We start from the raw sequence: 19,973 nt of genomic DNA, 5'->3' as shown, positions 1-19,973 counted from the left end.
GTATAAAATTAAAATGTAAGCAAAATTGGGGTCATTTTATAAATACTATTTTATTATGTGCTATTTTAAATTTGGTATAAGTTTATTATAGTTCTATTAACATGATTATTATTAATGGTAGCACTAGTTTTTCTTTTGGGTGGATATTTCACAACTTATTTAAGCATTCTGACATTTTTGAACATTTAGGTTGCTCCCAGTTTATTGCTAATACAGATAATGCTGCAATAAAATTCCTTCAAAGGATCTTTTTGTACCTATTTGGTTGCTTCCTTAGGTTATCTTAGTTCTTGGTATATTGCCCTCCAGAAAGTGTATTCCAATTTATTTTCCAACCAGCAGTCAATAGGATTGTCTGTTTCTCACTTCTTCACTGACATTGGGGATGGTGTTTTTTTTTTTTTTTTTTTTTTTTTTTTTTAGCCCTGAAACCCTTCCTACTTAGTGAAAGCAGTGCGTTAGGGACATTGACTAGGTGGTCTTATGACGGTTCTACTGACGTGCATAGAAATGGAGGAAGGGAACCAGTCCTCTTTTCGGTGTTTGTAGTGGGCTTCACACTGGTGTGATTTCTGTGAGGAAGGTGGGACTGGAAAGGAGAGTCATTCGAAGGGAATAAAGAATGCTTGGTGATGGTGGGCTGAACAGGGGGCACCTGAAGACTTGGTTCTAAGAAATGGGAATGTTGGCTTTCTGTCAGTTTATCGATTGTCAGATGGGGACTCACTCCACTTTAAGAGTTTGAGTTTTAGACCCGTGGAATTTGAAGAGATGGTGAGATTAACTGGGGAGTTCCAGGTTTTCAGCTTCCCGAGTCTCAGGCTGGACTATTTAGTAGTCATACAGCTCGAGGTGGTGGTCGCACCCTGAGCGTGGAACAGCTCTGGTCTCTAGAGACTGCAGGGTGAGGAGGGCTGGCCTCAGTCAGAAAGGAGGGGAACAGGTAAGAATTTAAAGCAACATGAATTTCCTACTCATTTGGGGAGTATGTTAATGAAAGACAAGAGAGAACTAGTACTGATAATGAGAAAGTCAAAAGAAAAACATTTTCATGTTTGAAGGGGGAGGGGAAGTTGCCTTTGGAGGAAAAGTCCTGAGTTACACTTTGGGAGAGGAGCTTAGGAGACCTCTCAGAAAGACAGATTCTTCTTGCCAGAAAGCAAAATCAAAGTGAAAAATAAAATTCCGGGCTATCCTTTTAAACTTGCCTTTGCCCTTAGCCATTTGAAACTTCTGATGTACTTTTCACGATTATTTAACTGTTCAGAGGATTAAAATTTTCATTCCTATAATAAAATTAAGAGAAAACATCTAAAATATTTTGAGGTAATGCTGTAAAACTAGGACTGCCTGGGGTTTTATTTCACATTTTTATTTTTCAAAGAATGCACTAACAGTGTAAAATATAAAAGTTTGCCTTTTAATATATTTATAACATTTATGCATAATCAGATTGAATGATATCTCTTGATCACAGCAGAATAATTTAAATATCCAGTGTATTAAAAAGCGTAGATTTTGCTTTGATTTTAGTTTTGTATGAGAATGTGCATGGACTTTTTTCCTTTCTTCCTCTGAATCATCAGTTAATACTGGTTAATTTTTGTACTCTATGCTAAGGGCACACTTTTAATATTGCTGGTATGCCTGTCAATACCTTCATTCTGATACATTAGATGTTGTAGAATTTGAATTTTCTAGTTATTGTTAAAAATATATTTCCCCAAATATATTATTTTCTCAGGAGTGTGTTACTATTTTCTTTAAGAATACGTAATTCAAGTAGAGATTTACTTCCTAAACCTAGAAATTAATATTCCTCCTGTATTATTTTTCATTATTCTTTAACCTTCTTAACCTTGAGCTTTGGGGAGGCTTTCTTGCTTTGTTACCGTATTTTATATACTTCATGCATGACTTCTTTTATAATTTTTTTCTTTTTTCTTTTTTTCTGAGGATGGGTGGGGGACCCTCAGGAGGAGGACTCTCCTGGGCCTTTCCTTCCCGTCACCAGCCACCCAGCCCTCCCACCCTTGGTCTGCGTATTGACTGCAAAGCCTCACTCCCACCAGGAGGATACAGACATGAGGCCTCTTTAGGTAGACCCCTTAGGTCAGATCTCTGGAAGCAGAGCAGGAAAGTGGGATCTGGGCCTGCAGAATCTGTGCAGTGAAACTCTCAGCACATGCAGTGGAGGGATTGGGGCCTGGAAGGAGCCGGGTGAGGTCAGCAGGAGCAGGGCTCCCCCTGATCCTGCAGGGCCTCCTCAGTGTAGCAGCATCTGTAGTCAGGCACCCTCACTTGGAGGTCCCTCAGAGAGGGATGAACCTTCCTGTCAAGAGCTAAAGGGTACCTTGTGAGCTGTTGAGCTGTTAGCAGCCTGGGGTGCCCTTTAACTCTCCCTGTAGGGACAGTGGGAAGCCTGGCTCTCCTACTCACTGTGGCCTGTAGAGAATTGTTCTAATCGGTCACTCAGGATCAGCTGTCCTGCTGGTAAGCAGACACAAGAGCGAGTCTAGGTGAGATGAGCTATTTCAGTAGATGAACTGCCCGAGTTGCCGACCCCCATAGTCCTGAGCTAAGTGAAGTGGTCTAGTTGGAAACCATGAAGCTTTGGGGTGATTTTTTTATGCAGCTAAAAACTAATTGATGCATCAGATAATGCTGCCAGTTTTTTGTTTTTTTGTTTTTTTTCTGTACCGGCGGCAGGAAGAAGTTCCCAGGCCAGGGATCAAACCCACCCCAGAGTTGCAACCTGTGTGTGCCACGGCTGCAGCAACAATGTACTGTTAACTTTTCCGGTATGCTGCACCATATTAGAACTTCCTCCAGTTTCCTAAAGGGATTTTGCCTATTTTCATCCTCATCAGCCCAGTATACCAGTCCCTGTTCCTCTGCTTTCTCTTCAATACTTGGTAAAATTTAGCCATTCTTGAGAATGGTTAATGACACTGCATGGTGTGGTTTTAATATGTATTTTCCTGATTACTGATAAAGTTAGTGCCTTTTAATATGTTGATTGACAGCTCAGAGAGAAGTGCTTCCTTAAGACTTTGCCAACATTCCTGTTGTGTTGTCTGTTTCTTATGGATATGTAAGAGCTCTTTATCTATTCTGGATGAATCTTTCAGAAATATATAATGTTATAAATATTTTCTTCCACCTTGTTGCTTTCTTACCTTCTCTTACTGGTATCTTTTATGAAGAGAAATTTTTAATTTTAATGCAGTTCATTTTTATAATTTTTTCATCTCATGAAAAAGTGCTTTTTGTGTTCTAAGGTCTTTGACTATCTTAAGTTTCTGTAGATGTTCTCCTGTGTTTTCTTCTAGCAGCTCTATTGTTTCACGTTTCCTATTTAGAATTACATACCTTCTGGAGGCGATTATAGTGTATGTTGTAAGGTGGGGAGTTAAGATTTGTTTTTGACCTTTATAAATATACACCTGACACTCCCATTTATTGAAAAGCCTGTTTTCCCACTGCATGGCAGTGTTTGTGTCTCATAAATCAGGTGGCAGTACATGTATATTTCCTTTCTGTTCCTTGGACTTATTTGCTTTTCCTTGTGCCAGTGAATGATGGCTATATATGTAATTTGTTTGTGCTTATTAAATATTTGTTGAAATGTGAATTAAGTATTTGTTGTTTGTGCTTATTAAATATTTGTTGAAATGTGAAATCAATGAATGAACCTTCATTTGTAGTATTTTTTCCCGTGGAAAACATTTTTCAAATTCTAAAATATTGACTTAAAAACATTATTTTGGAGCATTATTTATTTGACATTGATGACTGAATTTATTTTATGCTATAGAAAGAGTTTTGGTAGTTCTTCTGATGAATGCTATGACTTAAAAACACTAAGTGTAGTTGTGTTGCTAGAATATGTTGCTTAATAATGTCCCTTCTTCTAAGATAGCTAAAATATCAGATAAAATGTCTTTCTGTTTTTTTCTGGAACCTTGGAACATCTCTATTTGATCAACACTAGTTATATAGTTACCTCTATATGGAGGTCAGTTTGAGCAAATTCTGTACAGTTTGAAGAAACAAACTGACAATGCTTTGTAATTGAACAATCCCGCTGAAAAACTAAACACAATAAAATGTCAAAAGCCAGTTTTCATTATAGAGCAATTAGATATCTGTATTTATGTCTAAATTATTATTTATTACTGTGATTCTCTTTGGTTCTTAAACAAGAAATGTTCTATTATGTGATTTACTCATGCTATTGGACCTTAATTATTTTTGGCTTTGCTTTCTGTGTAATATTTTGTTGGGCTTTAATGTTTCACATAAGTCCTTTTTATCTTCCATTTTGGACATTCCTTATTGTACTCTTTCTTGAGGTATTATGAGAGAACAAGAAGTGTTCTAAAAGAGCATGGCAAAAGTAAATGTTAAGACTGTTTACAGATTGCTTCAAGTCCATGTTACTTGAGGATTACAGAGTGGGAACATTTAACTTCAAAGCACATCTGGCTGCTGTTATGAAATCAGAAAATAGATTGCTTATTTCCCTCAAATAGACTCAAGAACATGCTCTACTATGAATAATTCTCATTACATATTAAAAGTGATTATGAGACAAACTCAACATATTATAAATGAACAACAACAACAGAAGATTTATAATTGTTTACAGCGTTTACTCTTGCTTTTAAATATTAGAATAGACGTTTTCTTTTTGTGGGAGGTCAACTTGAGAAAGGAAATTTATGATAACAGAATGAGTCCTGTGAACTTCTGTATGCTTTTAAAGATGAATAGGATGAAATAGGAGTTACTTCTGTGTAGTTGAAAGGCTACATTGTAATTAGCTAAACCAATATTTTGTACCCTGCTTATAAATGTAGAGCTGAGTAAAAATAAGTCACAGATGGTTTTCTTGGCTTTTGGTTTTAAATTTTAAGCTTAATTAGAGCTTGAGCATCTTTGAGAATTCTGTTTCCCTCTTCCTTTATTTTTCCCTGTATATTTAATTCTGCTTCATGAATTAGGGTTTTATGTACTTGCAGATTGGTGTGTGTCTTTGAAGGACTTGCTTTTTTCTATGCTGGTTTTTTCCATTCCAGATATAGAGAATGGTTACTTACTTTTCATATATATACCTTCAGACAATAAATATTTATTGAATGTACTTTGCTGCCTGCTGGAAATTTGCTACCTCTATTTTTCAAAAAGCTGTTTATATATAGTACAGTACTATTTACCAAAGACTATGCCTCTTCGTCTAGTATGATATTTAAGTAGATTTTATTATTATCTTTACTTAGTAAATGTTTCCCAAAGTAAATACACTAATTCATACACCCAATGGTAGTGCTCCACATCTGGAACACTTCCATTGTCAAATTTTTCATGTATGCCAGTCTCGTGGCTGTAAAATACCATCTGCTTGTGGTATTACTTTACAGTTTTCATATTTCTAAGCAGATAGAGCGCATTTTCATATCTTTATGTCATTCAGATTTCTTTGTCAGTGAAACGTGTCTTAAGTTTTTCCTATCTTTTCCTGATGGGTTGTTCTTTCTTTTATTGATGTTTGAAGACCTTCTTTATAAATATTATAGATGAATTATTTGTGCAAATATTTCCTTCCAGTTTATGGCTTGCCTTTTCAATTTATTTATAATATCTTTTTAAGAGAGAAGTGGTCAGATTTATTAGTTTATTTTTTATTTATGCTTTTTTGGTATGTCTTGTTTAAAGAAATCTTCTCTACTCTGAGCACTGAAGTCATTCCTGTCAATTGTCTCCTGAAAGTTCTTATAGTTCTGCTTTTAATTATAAGTATTTAATCCTCTGGGAATTTGTTGTTATATGGTGTGAGGAAGGGATCCCCTCTTATTTCCTCTTATTGAACACATCCTTATTTTCGCAATAATTTGCAGTGCTATAGCTTTCATAAATATATTTTCTTTTTTTTTTATTTTCCCACTGTACAGCAAGGGGGTCAGGTTATCCTTACATGTATACATTACAATTACATTTCATAATTATATTTTCATATATATTTGGGTTTCTGATACTTTCCAGTTAGTTCCTTTGACTTATTTTTATTACTATAGTTTTATTACGTCTTATAAGACAACCCACCTTGATTTTTTCTTCAGGCATTTCTTGGCTATTTTTGTCCCTTTATTTATTTATGTACATTTTATAATGAGTTCATTAAATTTTCCAAAAACTCTTTTGAGATATTGGTTTAGATAAAATTAAAAACTTTTTTTTCTTTTCTTATTAAGGCTGTACCTGTGGCATATGGAAGTTCCTGGGCTAGGGCTCAAATTGGAGCTGCAGCTGCTGGCCTACACCACAGCCACAGCAACACCAGATCCGAGCTGCAACGGTGACCGATGCAGTAGCTTGCAGCAACACCAGATCCTTACCCACTGAATGAGGGATTGAACTCTCATCCTCATGGATACTAGGTGGGTTCTTAACCTGCTGAGCCACAACGGGATCTCCAAGGTTTAGATAAATTTAGTCACAAAATCAAGTTGAGCAGAATTGACACTTTTGCAATATTGAAGCTATCCAAAACCATGGTTTCACTCTATTTTATTTCAGTTTTCAGTGTCTTTCAAAAAAGCTTAATTATTTTCTTCATAATTTATATGTATTTTCTTAGATTTACTTTTAGGTATTATATATATTTTTATGATTATAAATATCTTTGTAAAGTCATCTTTTTATCTAGATGATTTTTGCTAATTTAAAGAAATGCAGTTGACTTTTATGTATTGATTTGGCATCTGGCAACTTTGCCATGTGTTTGTTTGGTCAGCCTCTACTTAACTTCTATTTTTTGTCATTACTTCTTCTTCTCTTTATGATTTCCTTGAAATTATTGAAAAGCTATACTTGAATACATGTTGTCTTAGTGGTGGTGGAACATAAGTATCATCAAATATTGACCTGCAGGAGAGTGGCCTACCATAACTGCGTCATGCACAAAACCTGAGGAATCAGGAGTCTGGAGACAGAGGGCTCAAAAGGAGGACTCTATTATTGTTTTCTTCTATTTCGTGATTTTTAAAGAATGATTCTGCTGACAGGCTTTGATTTGATTTTCTGTTTTTTGCTTTAAGTTTTAATGGCTACCAGATTCTTTTTTCTGTTCATGATTATTTATGTTAGATTTTTCTGAACGAGCAATAGCCAGTGATCGTATGAGAGGGGTAGCTTGGTAGCTTACGTCACTTCTTAATTCAGGAAGACTCTCTTCTCCTGCTCCACTGAACTTCAGTTTCTTTAATAGATGGTGCCTTTTGTAGTTGTCATTTTGTCCTGTCTTCTGGTTCTTTGATTTTTGTCTTGTTTCTGTATAACTATTATAGGCTAATTATTTAGTCCCCTTTCTTCAGCTTCTTTTTCATCTTGGACAACCTTCCTTCTAAGGGGCCTCCCTCTACCACAGAAGTGGTTCCCTCCTAAGATTGCCTTCTTTCCTCACACTTCCCGTGACCTTCTTTTGACCCTTTGTCTCCAGCACTCTGATCTGTCAGGGCTTTTGTCTGACCCACTTAAGGCAGACCATTCTCCTTCTACAGGTCAACATTGATGACGTTTATGTGTCACCACCACTAGGACCCTCAGGACTTCCTTTTTTCCATGTGATCACTGTGGTTTGGCTCAGGATCTAGTTCTGCTGATTTATGATCTTTCTTTGGCCACTTAGCTATTATTTGAAGGTTTTATAATCTCTTTCTCCCTCTCATGATATGGATGTGAGTGATGGGTATTTTTATGTGCTTGCTTTGTTGATCTACATGGGTTTTTGGAGGATGGGGAGAGGTATTTAAATTCAGACAGTTGTTATTACTTTATGGGAACCAGCCTCCAGGTGAAAAAAATTATTTTTTAAATTTCTCCTAGGCTAGGTGCTGAAATGTAGTTATTCTTCAGATCCTATCTGTTGCTATAGAGGCTTAAATTTTTTTAGTTCTATTTTTAATTTCATTTCTTCTATATTCTTTTTTTTTTCTTTTTTCTTTTGTCCTCTTGCTATTTCTTGGGTTGCTCCCACGGCATGTGGAGGTTCCCAGGCTAGGGGTCTAATGTCTAATTGGAGCTGTAGTCTCCGGCCTATGCCAGAGCCACAGCAACGCGGGATCCAAGCCACATCTGCAACCTACACCACAGCTCACGGCAACGCCGGATCGTCAACCCACTGAGCAAGGCAGGGACCGAACCGGCAACCTCATGGTTCCTAGTCGGATTCGTCAACCACTGCGCCACAACGGGAACTCCTTTTTCTTCTATATTCTTTGATTAATTGATTCTTTATCCTGAACTTTGCTGTCACATTGGATATGGATGTTTATCTTCCATTAATTATGAACTATAATGCATCATTTGGGATCTTTTTGAAAACACAATGGGATTTTGGAAGAGTGGAGACTAGTAATACATATTTGAAAAAGTTTGTCAGTTGATGCTAATGGTATACTTCAGAGTAAGAACCAATATCCTACACTGAAGTCATGGTTAGTGTTACATTTTTATTTTTGTATATGTTGAGATTATCCATGTAGTAAATTGTGGGTTTATAATGTTAAGAGATTGGAATTCTGTGATAGCGATTTTTGATTATCACTTCATTTGTGGATGAACTAGTTGGGATAACAATCAGTATTTCTAATTTCTATATAGTATATTAATTCAATAAAAGTTTCATTGAAAACCTACTACATGTTAAGTATTGTGCTAGGTACCAGGAATACAAAATTGAGAGGTCATTGTCCTTGCATTCATTGTGCTTAAAGACAGATGTGGAGACATACTGATAAGCTCTTCGATACAATAGAAGAGCTAGAAGAGACACACAGGCTACTTTAGGAGCTGAGAAGAGGGTGGGGTTGGATGCAGTTACCCCTTCCTTCCTTCTTTCTTTCCTCCCTCCCTCCCTTCCTTTCCTCTTAGTATTTATGGGTCACCCACTACCTACTGGGCCCTGTGGTGGGTGTAGGAAATAGGTGGGCTACAAGACAGTCCTAGTCTGTTTTCAGAGTCCCCAGTCTTTTGCAGAAGAGAGATGTTAGATCACAAAAGGGAACGAGCCTCCAGGGTATGACTGGAGTTATAGGAACGTAACTACATTTCCCTGGGGGGGGGTGGCGGGGGGGAGATTCCAGAACTAAGAATCTTGATTAAGTTAACTGTGTGAAGAAGTTGGGAGAATGATTTCACAGGTTGCAAAGACTCAGAGAATGTATGTTGTGCCTTCAAGATAAAGCACGTTGTTTGGTGTCCTTGAATATAGGGCATGTTGGGGTAGATGAGTTTGAAGGGTAGATACAGGAGTCCCAAAGGAATTTCGTATTTAAGTTGCTATTATGGAGGTACATTTAAGGATTCATACGCCAGATTTTCCTGGGCGAGTAGTGATTGAGACTTGAGATGATAGGTGCATGCTTATATGGGGTGGAGGGTGACAGTAACGCGTAGAGGTGGAGAGACACAGGAGGACCTGCTATATTCTGATGATGTAAGTCATTCAGAACGCAGGGAGTGTAAAATGTGAGCTAAGGAGTAGTGGTGATGGGGCTGGGTAGTTTGGCTGCGAGAGAATCATGAAGGTGTATTTGTGTCTGCAGAAGGGTTTACATTTTATATTTTATTTGTTAGTAGACCACTAAAATATATTATGCATTACCCATTCTAAGAAACAGACTAGATTAAGACATATGGAAAACATTTCCAAATCACAGTTTAATTAAAACTCAAATATTAATGTCTTTATTTTTAAATTTTCAGATAGAAAATCCTCGGTATCTGAGACAGAAGCCTATCCCAATTACTTTGGTAGGTGAGAATTGCACTAAACTTTTCCTATGTTCAGATATTTCAAAATAGAATAATCATTAAGTTGTTTTCAGAAAATAATCCAGGTCCATATTATGAAGCATGGTGGTCTTATTAATCCTATCACTTGGCAGTGAATTAACTACATTTTCCCTCCAGTGTTGGTATTATTTTGGCATGAACTTCAGGCAGTTTAGAGTTTACTTTTGGATAAACCAGGCCTGAAAAAGTATTGAATAATTCTTACTCATTCAACAGATGACTCCCAAATTCAGCCTGAGAAAATCCAGCAGTCTCCATGATGATCATTTATGTTCTCGAATGCATGAGAAAGAGGTAGGATCGAGATATTTCTGATGTATCTAATTTATTAACATAATTTTTGTATTGTATATGATAATGATTCATGGTAGGAAGAGGTTGTTGTTGGTACAAATATAAACAATGATGCAAGTTAGGCAGGGGTATCTTTCTACTTCTTAATTTGCATCTTCTGTTTTGTTGTCCTGGCTGCACACCTGCTGGACGCACTGTGCTGAGTGCCTCTCTCCTGACTGTCAATTCCTGATGATCAGGGGTTTTGGGAAAGGGCAATTTTGTGAATCCCTCCCTCCTCCCTTTATCTCAATTTATAATATGTCTTTTTAGTTTCACTATTTTTATGATTTCTGCTATTTTTAAATTGACCTGCTAAATTAAGCTAGTATGATACAATATACTTTCTTTGGTCATTTGAAAGTAGAGTTCTTAGAGAGACGGTGTTGTTTACCGGTTAAGAGCCAAGTCTGTGGAGTCAAGTATGTGTGATTGGGATTGGGATTTAAATCCTGTGCGATTGGGAAATCACAGCTCTGTGAAAGTGGCAGAAACGTATTCTTGCAGTTTTTGTCATGCAACGTGGGAGGTACCTGCTTTACAGGATCAGTATGAAGATTCTGTGGTCTTTGAGTACCTATGTACTTCGCATGTAGTAGTCTTTAACAAAAGTTAGTTTGCTTTATTATTTTCCTTTAAAAATTTCATTCTGGTAAAATAAAAAATCGTCAGTATTATTTCATTGTTGCTTATGGCCCCAGTGAAACACTTTGGTTATCTGTGTGGTATGATGAAAGATTGTTAGATCAGGTACCTGAAAAACTATGTTTGTAACCTGCCTTAACCATTTTCTAGTTATATGACCCCGGGAAGTAAAAAAATTAGTTTAGTTTTTGTTTAAATAGTCTTGTTACCAACAAATGAGAATAGTGAATATGTATGTAACTTGTAAAGTGCAATGCACTATTTAAATGTGTAAATGGGAAAAATATTACTGGACTTAATGTTTCCAATTAATTTATTTAAATAATTTATTCTTTCATTTTAATGAGAGGCCTCTAAGAACTTCTGAAATTTAATTTCAATCTGGATATTTTCAACATGATAGTTTTCTTCTCACCCTATTTATAAAACATCACACAGATGCTGATGTTTTCTTAGATATTCCATATTATATCTTGAGCATATAAGTTTATTTTTGTTGATAATGGAGGAGGAAGGGCTATTGTTTCTTTTAAATTTCAACCTGGTAGAATGCTTGCTGCTGATCTCAGTAATATTCCATCATTTGATAGCTCCAATTTAAGGCATACAGGGTTTTGTTTCTTAGTGCACTGCTAGTGTGTGTGTGTGTGTGTGTGTGTGTGTTAATGTAATTATTATTATTTTGATTTTTAGGGCCGCGCTTTTGGCATATGGAAGTTCCCAGGCTAGGAGTCAATTGTAGCTGCAGCTGCCGGCCTGTGTCACAGGCACAGCAATGCCAGATCCGAGCCGCATCTGTGACCTACACCACAGCTTATGGCAACGTTGAATCCCTACCATACTGAGTGAGGCCAGGGATTGAATCTATATCCTCATGGATGCTAGTTGGTTTTGTTACCACTGAACCAGGACGGGAACTCCCACTTCCAAGTATGTTAATTTTAGAGGTTAAATTGTTTATGATACTGAACTTATTAAAAATCCATCATTTCAATTTTACCGTGGAAGACATAATTCATTACCCCAAGAAATATGTAGAAATGCATATGAAGGTAAAGATATAAGGATATTCTTCCCAGAATTATTTATATTGGTGAAAACTCAGTCTCAATACCCAACAATAGGGATAGGTTAGATTAGCTGAGGATACTTCTATAATATGAACTATACTACAGTTACTAATAAATAAATGTAATACTCAAGATGCACAAAACAATGTAGATGATATCATCTTAATTTTCTAAGAGAAAACAATGTTTACAGGCTACATAAAACACTAAAGACAATATGATGATATTTTACCACTGTTTTTTATTTCTAGCTGTTGGCTTCATAGGTGATTTTATTTTCTCTTTACACCTATCTGTATTTTCCAAAATTTCTTTAATAAAAATCCACAAATTATTTTATGATCACAAATACTACTGTAAAAGAAAGATGAAACTAAGATAATTTTCACACTAGGGCAACTCAGTGTATACTTCTAAATATTTTAGGATGGAGAAAAAAATATGATCAAAAAATTCATAAAAAATAGTCAGAAATGACTGTGTAACTACGCAAAGGGTTATTTTAACCAAAATATACACTGCATATGTTTTAAAATATGGTGTAAGTTGATGTTTACATGCAGGCTTCTCAATGATGCCACAGATATTTTTACAGTATGCCAAAAAGAAAAATAAAAACATAAGGGTGTGGAAAAAATAAAGCCACGCAAATTTAAAAATGAGTCTCTGATGCAATACATGATAGCTTTAAGGGTGTTTTTTTCTTTCAACATGTATGTTGGGAGCCTTGATGTGTTTATCCCTAACCCAAGATGTCATCATGAAGAATAGGACATTATTTCATGAAAGACCCTCCAAGAATGCAAAAAGACACCATGTCCTTTCAATTATTGTAATCATTCTATGCTAAGCAGCCTCAACAGGAAAAGGAAAAGGAAAAACGGTTGATAATGACTTGGACTGACTTGTAAAAACAATTAACAGTTTTTAAAAGGGAAGAAATTCAAAATAAACTCTCCAAAGAAGGTGCATATGAAAATAAGTATTACTTCCCAAAAGCCTTCTTAGAATGTAATTGCTTTTTATTTCAATAGTTTTAAAAAAAGCAAAATAAAACAAAACAAAAAGCATTAGGAGTTCCCTCAGGGGTGCTTCCATATGCCGCGGGTGTGGCCCTAAACAAAAAATACTTGGAAGTCTCATGAAGAGTATACATGATTATAAGGTACAGGTAAAGAAGAGTATTATATGTAAAAATGAGACTGAATATAGAAAGGCAAGGGTAATTAGGAGCCATATGAAGGCAGAGTAAAGTAGCTATTTCGGTTGCCTTTGTAAATGTAAAAATGCTAATTATATTTTTAATACAGAACACATGTTTTTAAAAAGTTTTTTTTCCAGTTTTGGGACAAATTTTTTAATATTTTCATTTTCGAAATAGGAAATACTAATCATTAAAAGAAAGATATTCAGACTTTAATCCAGGAAAAACACTGAATTTTCCTGAATTACATGTGGAGTAGCTCTGCTACTCATAGTAATACTGTCCGTGATCATGGTGTTCCCTACCCTGGTAACTAGAAAGGTCAGAACTTCCAAAGTGTATTTTTAGCACCCGTGATATTTTATGACAGGCATTTTGTGTACTGTCCTAAGCCTTTGTCATTAGTAGTCTCTTACTCTTTCACATTCTTTCCAATTTTTTGTTTAATCTTATTGTACTTTGTGTATTTGTGTAACTGGCTCAGATTTTTTTGTAGAATGTGAATGAATAGATGGATAAATAAAAAAAGTCCATTTGATAAAAAAGAATTAAAAAAAGAAAATAGTGTAGTGCTTTAATATTTTGTCTGTGTCCCAGAGACAGTTTTCTGACTTGGATTTTCCCCTAAACTTAAATGCGTAGTTATGTTGTAATGTGTGTAGTTACCCTTTAGAAGGATAATCTTATGTCCACTTGCTTATGTCACTTTTGTTAGACATTTATTTATGGGCATGAGGAAAATGCTTTCTGTTTTGAAATTTAGCAGACTCTTGCATGTCCACATAAGACAACACGAATGTGTCTCGTGTATTCTTATCTAAAAGTGCTTTTGTTGTTGCTAGGTAGTGTTTTAAAAGTAAGAGCTAGCACTGTTTCAAATAAGTTTATTTTAAAATTAAATATTAAATCAAATATTGAATCTTCATTTTCTCAGCATCTTTATTCTTCAAGATAATCTTTATTCTTTGAGATAATCATTGCTAAAAATTTAATGTGTATTCTCTTTAAAAGTTTCTAGGAACATTTTAAAAATTCAAATGCAATCCTAGATCATACTCTATACCGTTATATTTTGCTTTTTTAGCTTCAGTGTGGGTTTAACTTTAAATGTGGCTTCATCCTTTTAAATAGTTGTATTTTACTGATGAACCACGTTTTATTAATATAAGTCTCTATCTAGGGATACAGGTTATGTAGAGTATGTTGCTACAACACAGAGTATTTCAAGAATATCCCCATGTATGTTTTTGTGTATTGTATGTTTTTTCTTATATGATAAATCCTGTGAAATGGAAATGACTCAGTGACAGGATTGTACGTTTAAATTTTTGATTGGCATTGGCAGATTGCCCTTAAAATAAGGTCATGTCTGCCTGGGGCTGAAAGCATGGGGGAGAATGGGGAGTGATGGCTAGTGAGTATGAGAGTTCCTTTTTGGAGTGATGAAAAATGTCCTAAAATCAATAGTGGTGATGGATGCATAATTCTCTGATGTATTGAAAGACATTGAATTATATACTTTGAGTGACTGTTATAGTATGTGAATTGTGTATATCTTAATGAACTATTTAAAAAAGGTTAGGCCTATTTATACTTTTACCGATAGTGCAGTAGAATGTATGTTTTATTATTTCCTCATCAACACTAAATTATAAACACTTTTGATTATCTGAGTTGAAAAATAGCATCATGTTGTTTTGATACTTACATTGCTTTTATTGTAAGTGAGGATGAACATTTTTTGTCTATTGTCTTTTTAATTTCACTTCTGTGAGCTGTCTTTTCTTAAAGCTTTTCATATTTTTGCTAAATTGTTTGTCTTCGATGTGATTCCTAAGAGCAATTTATATGTTAAGAAATTCGGATCTCTGTCATATCTTAAAATAACTTTTCTCTGTATTTTTTATTTGTTTTTTTAAATGTGTAGAAGTTTTCTTTTTAGTAGTTGGATCTATCCATGTTTTCTCTTTGGTTTCTGGTTTTTGTATTATGTAGAAAAGCCTTTTTTACTCCAAGATTATGAAAAAAATTAATTCATAGTTTTGTCTCTTTTTTAAATCTTATTTTTGTATTTAAATCTCAGATCCATTTCTGGAGGCTTTATTATGAGTAGTGATGATAATCTAGGTTGGTCAGTTCTTAATGTTGTGAAATCAAACTTTAGGAGGCTTTCATGCTTATGTTAAAGACTGTTGTAAGTGTGGAGAGGATTGAGTGATGTGGAATTCTATACAGATTATAGTTTTTGTGTAATGGACGATTTAACCCTGTTCATGCTTTGGAAAGCCTGAAAATACTGTGTAGCTTTAAGAAATCAAACTTTTAGGAGTTCACGTCGTGGCGCAGTGGTTAACGAATCCGACTAGGAACCATGAGGTTGCGGGTTCGGTCCCTGCCCTTGCTCAGTGGGTTAACGATCCAGCGTTGCCGTGAGCTGTGGTGTAGGTTGCAGACTCGGCCCGGATCCCGCGTTGCTGTGGCTCTGGCGTAGGCTGGCAGCTACAGCTCCGATTCGACCCCTAGCCTGGGAACCTCCATATGCTGGGAGCGGCCCAAGAAATAGCAACAACAACAACAAAAAGACAAAAAGAAAAAAAAAGAAATCAAACTTTTAAACACACGTCTTCCAGTTTAAGTTTATAATTTTGTGGAAAATGCCTTTGATGTTAAATTAGTATTATAATATTCTTATATTAGAGTTGTAATATTCTTTTATTAGAGTTGAAGAACTGTAGTAGTTTTGCTTTGGTTGGTAAAGACATGCCTATAACATGTTTCAAGATTAAAAATTTATTTCAATTTATTTGGACATTATGGGAAAGCATGTTCGGTGGCCGTGATCCCTTGTAACCTTAGCCTGTCATTCACAGACATCCTTGGACTTGTTTGTCTTTGTAATTGCTAACACATTTCCTGTGATATCCACATCACAGAATTGTGTGACAGTGAGCACAATCAAGCAGTGGTTTTGGGTTTTTTTTTTTTTTTTTTTTAGTATTCTTAAAAAAGATTTCTGACATAGATTAAGACATTTGGAAAACCATTGTCACTGATAATGAAAGAAGAGACAGCACAAGAAGGGGAGATCAATTTTCAGAGCAACCATCAGTTTTCAGAGAACAGATGGTTAGAAATTGCTCTCTTTGTGAAAATAGAGTATTTCCTTTGAACTTCACCTCTACCCAGTTGAATGTTCCTATCCATCCCCTAAAATGGGACATTGCTTCTTCCTTACACGTAATGTCAATAGGGCATTTTTTTTTTCTTTTACAAATCTACTAGTTAAATGTAGAATTTAAATAAATCCAGGATGATGAAGTCTACAGTCATTGACATAGTAAATGAGAGAATTGATGTTTAAAAACATTGCTTATGACTATAGCATTCAGATACATGCAGTCTCACAAAATGTAATAAATAATTATACAAAGGAGTACCACTGTAAACAGTATGCAGGCAAGAATTAGCTCATTGTAAGAGCCCAGCAGCCTGCTGTCTAAACCTTCCCAATTTTACTCTCATCCATCTCCCCTAGAGATGACCACTACCCTGACTTTTCCGATAACTTCCCCCTTTGTTTTTAAAGTTGACTGTAGCACCAATGGCTGCGTTTTTAAAAATCAAAATATTTTTGTTTTAGTAGATTTTGAACTTGGTTTAAATAGAACTAAACTTTATATTTGTTTTTTGTGTCTTGCTCCTTTTGCTCAGTAGTGCATGGATGACATTCAGCCTCGTTATGCCAGGTAGCTATAGTTGGGTTCATTTGTGTCACTTTCTATTAAATCAGCCTGTCACAATTTCTTGCCATTCTGTCCGTGAATCTGTTCTGATTTTTGGCTTTTACAAACAGTAATCCTATGAACAATCTCATACATGTTTCTTAACACATATGCGCAGGAATTTCTCTAGAGCAGTGGTTCTCAAAGTCTGGGGCATGAACCAGGTGGTCCCAAAGACTCTTGTAATAATATTTAAATTTTTAAAAGTGTATTGACATTTTCATTGATGTTGCAGACACAGTGGTGGGTAAAACTACATCCAAACCCACATCAAGGCAATGACACCAAATGGTTACTGGTAGGCATATTCTTCACCGCCGTGTGCTCACAGGGAAAGAAATTACCAGTCTTACTTAAAATGTCCTCCATGAAGCAAGTAGAAGATTCTTAATTTTATCAAATCTTGGACTTCAGACTTGCATCGTTGGGGTAGCTGAGTGATGAAATGGAACTATGTAGAGAGAACTTAGGGTGCTTATCAAAGTGCATATCAAAGTGCTGGAGGAAAAACGCTTTGTGTGCTTTTTTCAATTAGGAATTGCAATAGTTGCTATTTTTTGTGGAATATTGTTTTTATTTGAAAGGATGAGTGATGGACAAAATATGGTTATTCAGACTTGAATATTTGGCAGACATTTTCTCAAAAATGAACAAATTGAGACTGTCACTTCAAGCAAAACAACTGTCAATATTTGTTGGTAGTGATAAAAATTGACATTTTAATACAAATTAGAATTTTGGCAAACCTGTGTCAGTCAATGTGAACTTGAGAGCTTTCCAATACTAAGACCATTCCAATGAGATCGGGGGTGACATTAACCAGTGTGCAGTTTTGAAATTATGTAATGAAATTTTCAATATTTGGAAATCTCTGTAACTCATTGAACTGATGTTTTACAAATGAGCAATGCACAATGTTATAAAATCATGCATGGTAAAAAGATCCATTCCAAGTTCAAGGTAGACCAATAGAACTTACTATGACAGTGTGAAAAGTTCCAGATTCTACAATGCAAGTAACTTAAAAAAACCTAGCACTTATGAGTGTGGGTTTGGTTAAAAAGAATATCTACAGTTATTTTAAAAGGGTATGAAAATACTCCTTTGCTTTACAACTGTGTATCTATGAAAGGATAACTAATAAGGAAGAACTAATTCCAATGTTATTATTATATTGGTGAAGTGGCCTGGGGATCAATGATGAATCTGTGTTCATTAGTTTTACTTTTGCCTATCAAGTGAAATTTATTCAAATGACTTTTAATCAGCTTAGAAGTAATCAAAGAATGTAACTAACATATTGGTGTATGTAATGTGATTGCTGAACAAGTGGCTCTAAGGTAAAAGTGGGAAATGATACTCTATCATATAGGAAGTTAATTTAATTGTGTGTTTTTGCCAAAGGGAAAAGTAAATTAATAACACCTTTAAAATATCTTCCTTGAAGTTGGACATGAAAACAAAAATGATGGAAGCTAAATATCATGAAGAGAAACTTAAATTGCAACAGAAACATGATGCTGATGTTCAGAAGGTAGTGTATGTACAATTTATTATTTTATTAATGTTTAATATTTTAAATATTTATGTTGTGAGCCACATGGGAAGTGCAATATTATTTGATAAGTTTAAATTAAATATTTAAATTAAATTTAAATAAATCCACTTATTTATGCACTTCTGATAATCTTCCTTATAAATGGTATTTGCTGAATTAATATCCTGGAAAAAGTTGATCTTTAAACTTCATTTGCTAAACAAATGTATTTATGGAAACCCGTATAGTTTACATTACCTTTTAGTTCTTTTTCTCTTGTTTGAAGGCTGGTCTCCTTACAATCTTTACATTCTGTAGTTATCTTACATAAAGGCTAAAATAAGACATCAACTACAAAGTTTGTTTTGGTCTATTATTCTTTCAGTTTTGGGTAATTAAAATTCCCTTTTTAGTTAAAAAAAAAAAAAACTCTTGGATTTTGTTCTCTTTGGTATAGACTGCATGCATTGTAATGTCAGCACTGCCAGTGTAGGCTTTTTTGCCTGTAGCTCACTGAGATTTATGCCTTCCAGTATTTCAATTTGTATTTTTAAATAAAATTAACTTTTCTTCCTAATGGCACAAAAGACATCAATTATAGTTACTGTACATTGAATTTCAATTGATGCTGTAGTTTAGTATTTATTTTTAAAATGTAGTTATATATAACATGTAATATATGAATGTTTAATTCATCAATGTTGATCCAGATAGAAACTTGACATTGTCTGTTTCAAAACTAAGCCAATGATTCTGCTTAACAAAATTAGTGAGAGTTGGAGGTGGGAGTTGAGGCTACAGCATCATGTGTCCATGCTTTCTTTTTTTTTTTTTTTTGTCTTTTTGCTATTTCTAGGGCCGCTCCCGCAGCATATGGAGGTTCCCAGGCTAGGAGTCCAATCGGAGCTGTAGCCGCCGGCCTACACCAGAGCCACAACAACGCAGGATCCGAGCCGCGCGTCTGCAACCTACACCACAGCTCACGGCAACGCCGGATGGTTAACCCACTGAGCAAGGGCAGGGACCGAACCCGCAACCTCATGGTTCCTAGTCGGATTCGTTAACCACTGTGCCATGACGGGAACTCCTGTCCATGCTTTCTTAAAGGTTGAAAATATATTAATATTAGCCAGGTGCATATTTGGCTCATCTTTCAAAGCAACAAGAAGGAAATCACTGATTGAAAATTAGAAAGAGAAAAATCTTTCATTCTCCTTTTCTCTTTCCTATTCAAATTTTAAAGGCAAATATTCCTTCTACTCTTTGTAGAAATTTACCTTAGTTTAAATGGTTAGAGAAAAATAGTTCTCTATCATAAATATGTTAGAGATTCAGTAATATAATTTCAATATAGCATATGTCCAAATGAATTAGAATCCACCGATATATAAAATACTGATGTAAAGATAAATAAATATAGTAATATACTTGGAAAATCATGATAGTAGAATTTGAAATAGACTGCTTGGTATGTCTGTTACAAAGCTCTATTTTAAGAAAAACATTTGATAATGAAATCCTTTCCAGAAATTTCTCTTTTAAAA

The 19,973-nt window shown here is 35.1% G+C and overlaps 1 protein-coding gene across 5 annotated transcripts in view; it reads left to right on the top strand.

Moving 5' to 3' along the window:
• CEP112 (centrosomal protein 112) overlaps window positions 1-19,973 on the top strand; it is a 471,778-nt gene that overhangs the window by 48,723 nt on the left and 403,082 nt on the right. For all 5 annotated transcript variants that reach the window (XR_007131880.1, XM_047758132.1, XM_047758130.1 and 2 more), the window contains exons 7-9: window positions 9,769-9,816; window positions 10,075-10,152; window positions 18,340-18,426. Coding sequence is in view for 4 of the 5 variants with exons in the window: in XM_047758132.1 (XP_047614088.1) it covers window positions 9,769-9,816; window positions 10,075-10,152; window positions 18,340-18,426 (213 nt within the window). In the remaining variant the exon portion in view is untranslated. The remainder of the gene's footprint in view (window positions 1-9,768; window positions 9,817-10,074; window positions 10,153-18,339; window positions 18,427-19,973) is intronic.

The sequence above is a fragment of the Phacochoerus africanus genome, chromosome 14, assembly GCF_016906955.1.
Source record: "Phacochoerus africanus isolate WHEZ1 chromosome 14, ROS_Pafr_v1, whole genome shotgun sequence".
NCBI lineage: Eukaryota > Metazoa > Chordata > Mammalia > Artiodactyla > Suidae > Phacochoerus > Phacochoerus africanus.
The sequence above is the reverse complement of the archived record's forward strand: the minus strand, read 5'-3'. Positions and strand labels throughout refer to the sequence as shown.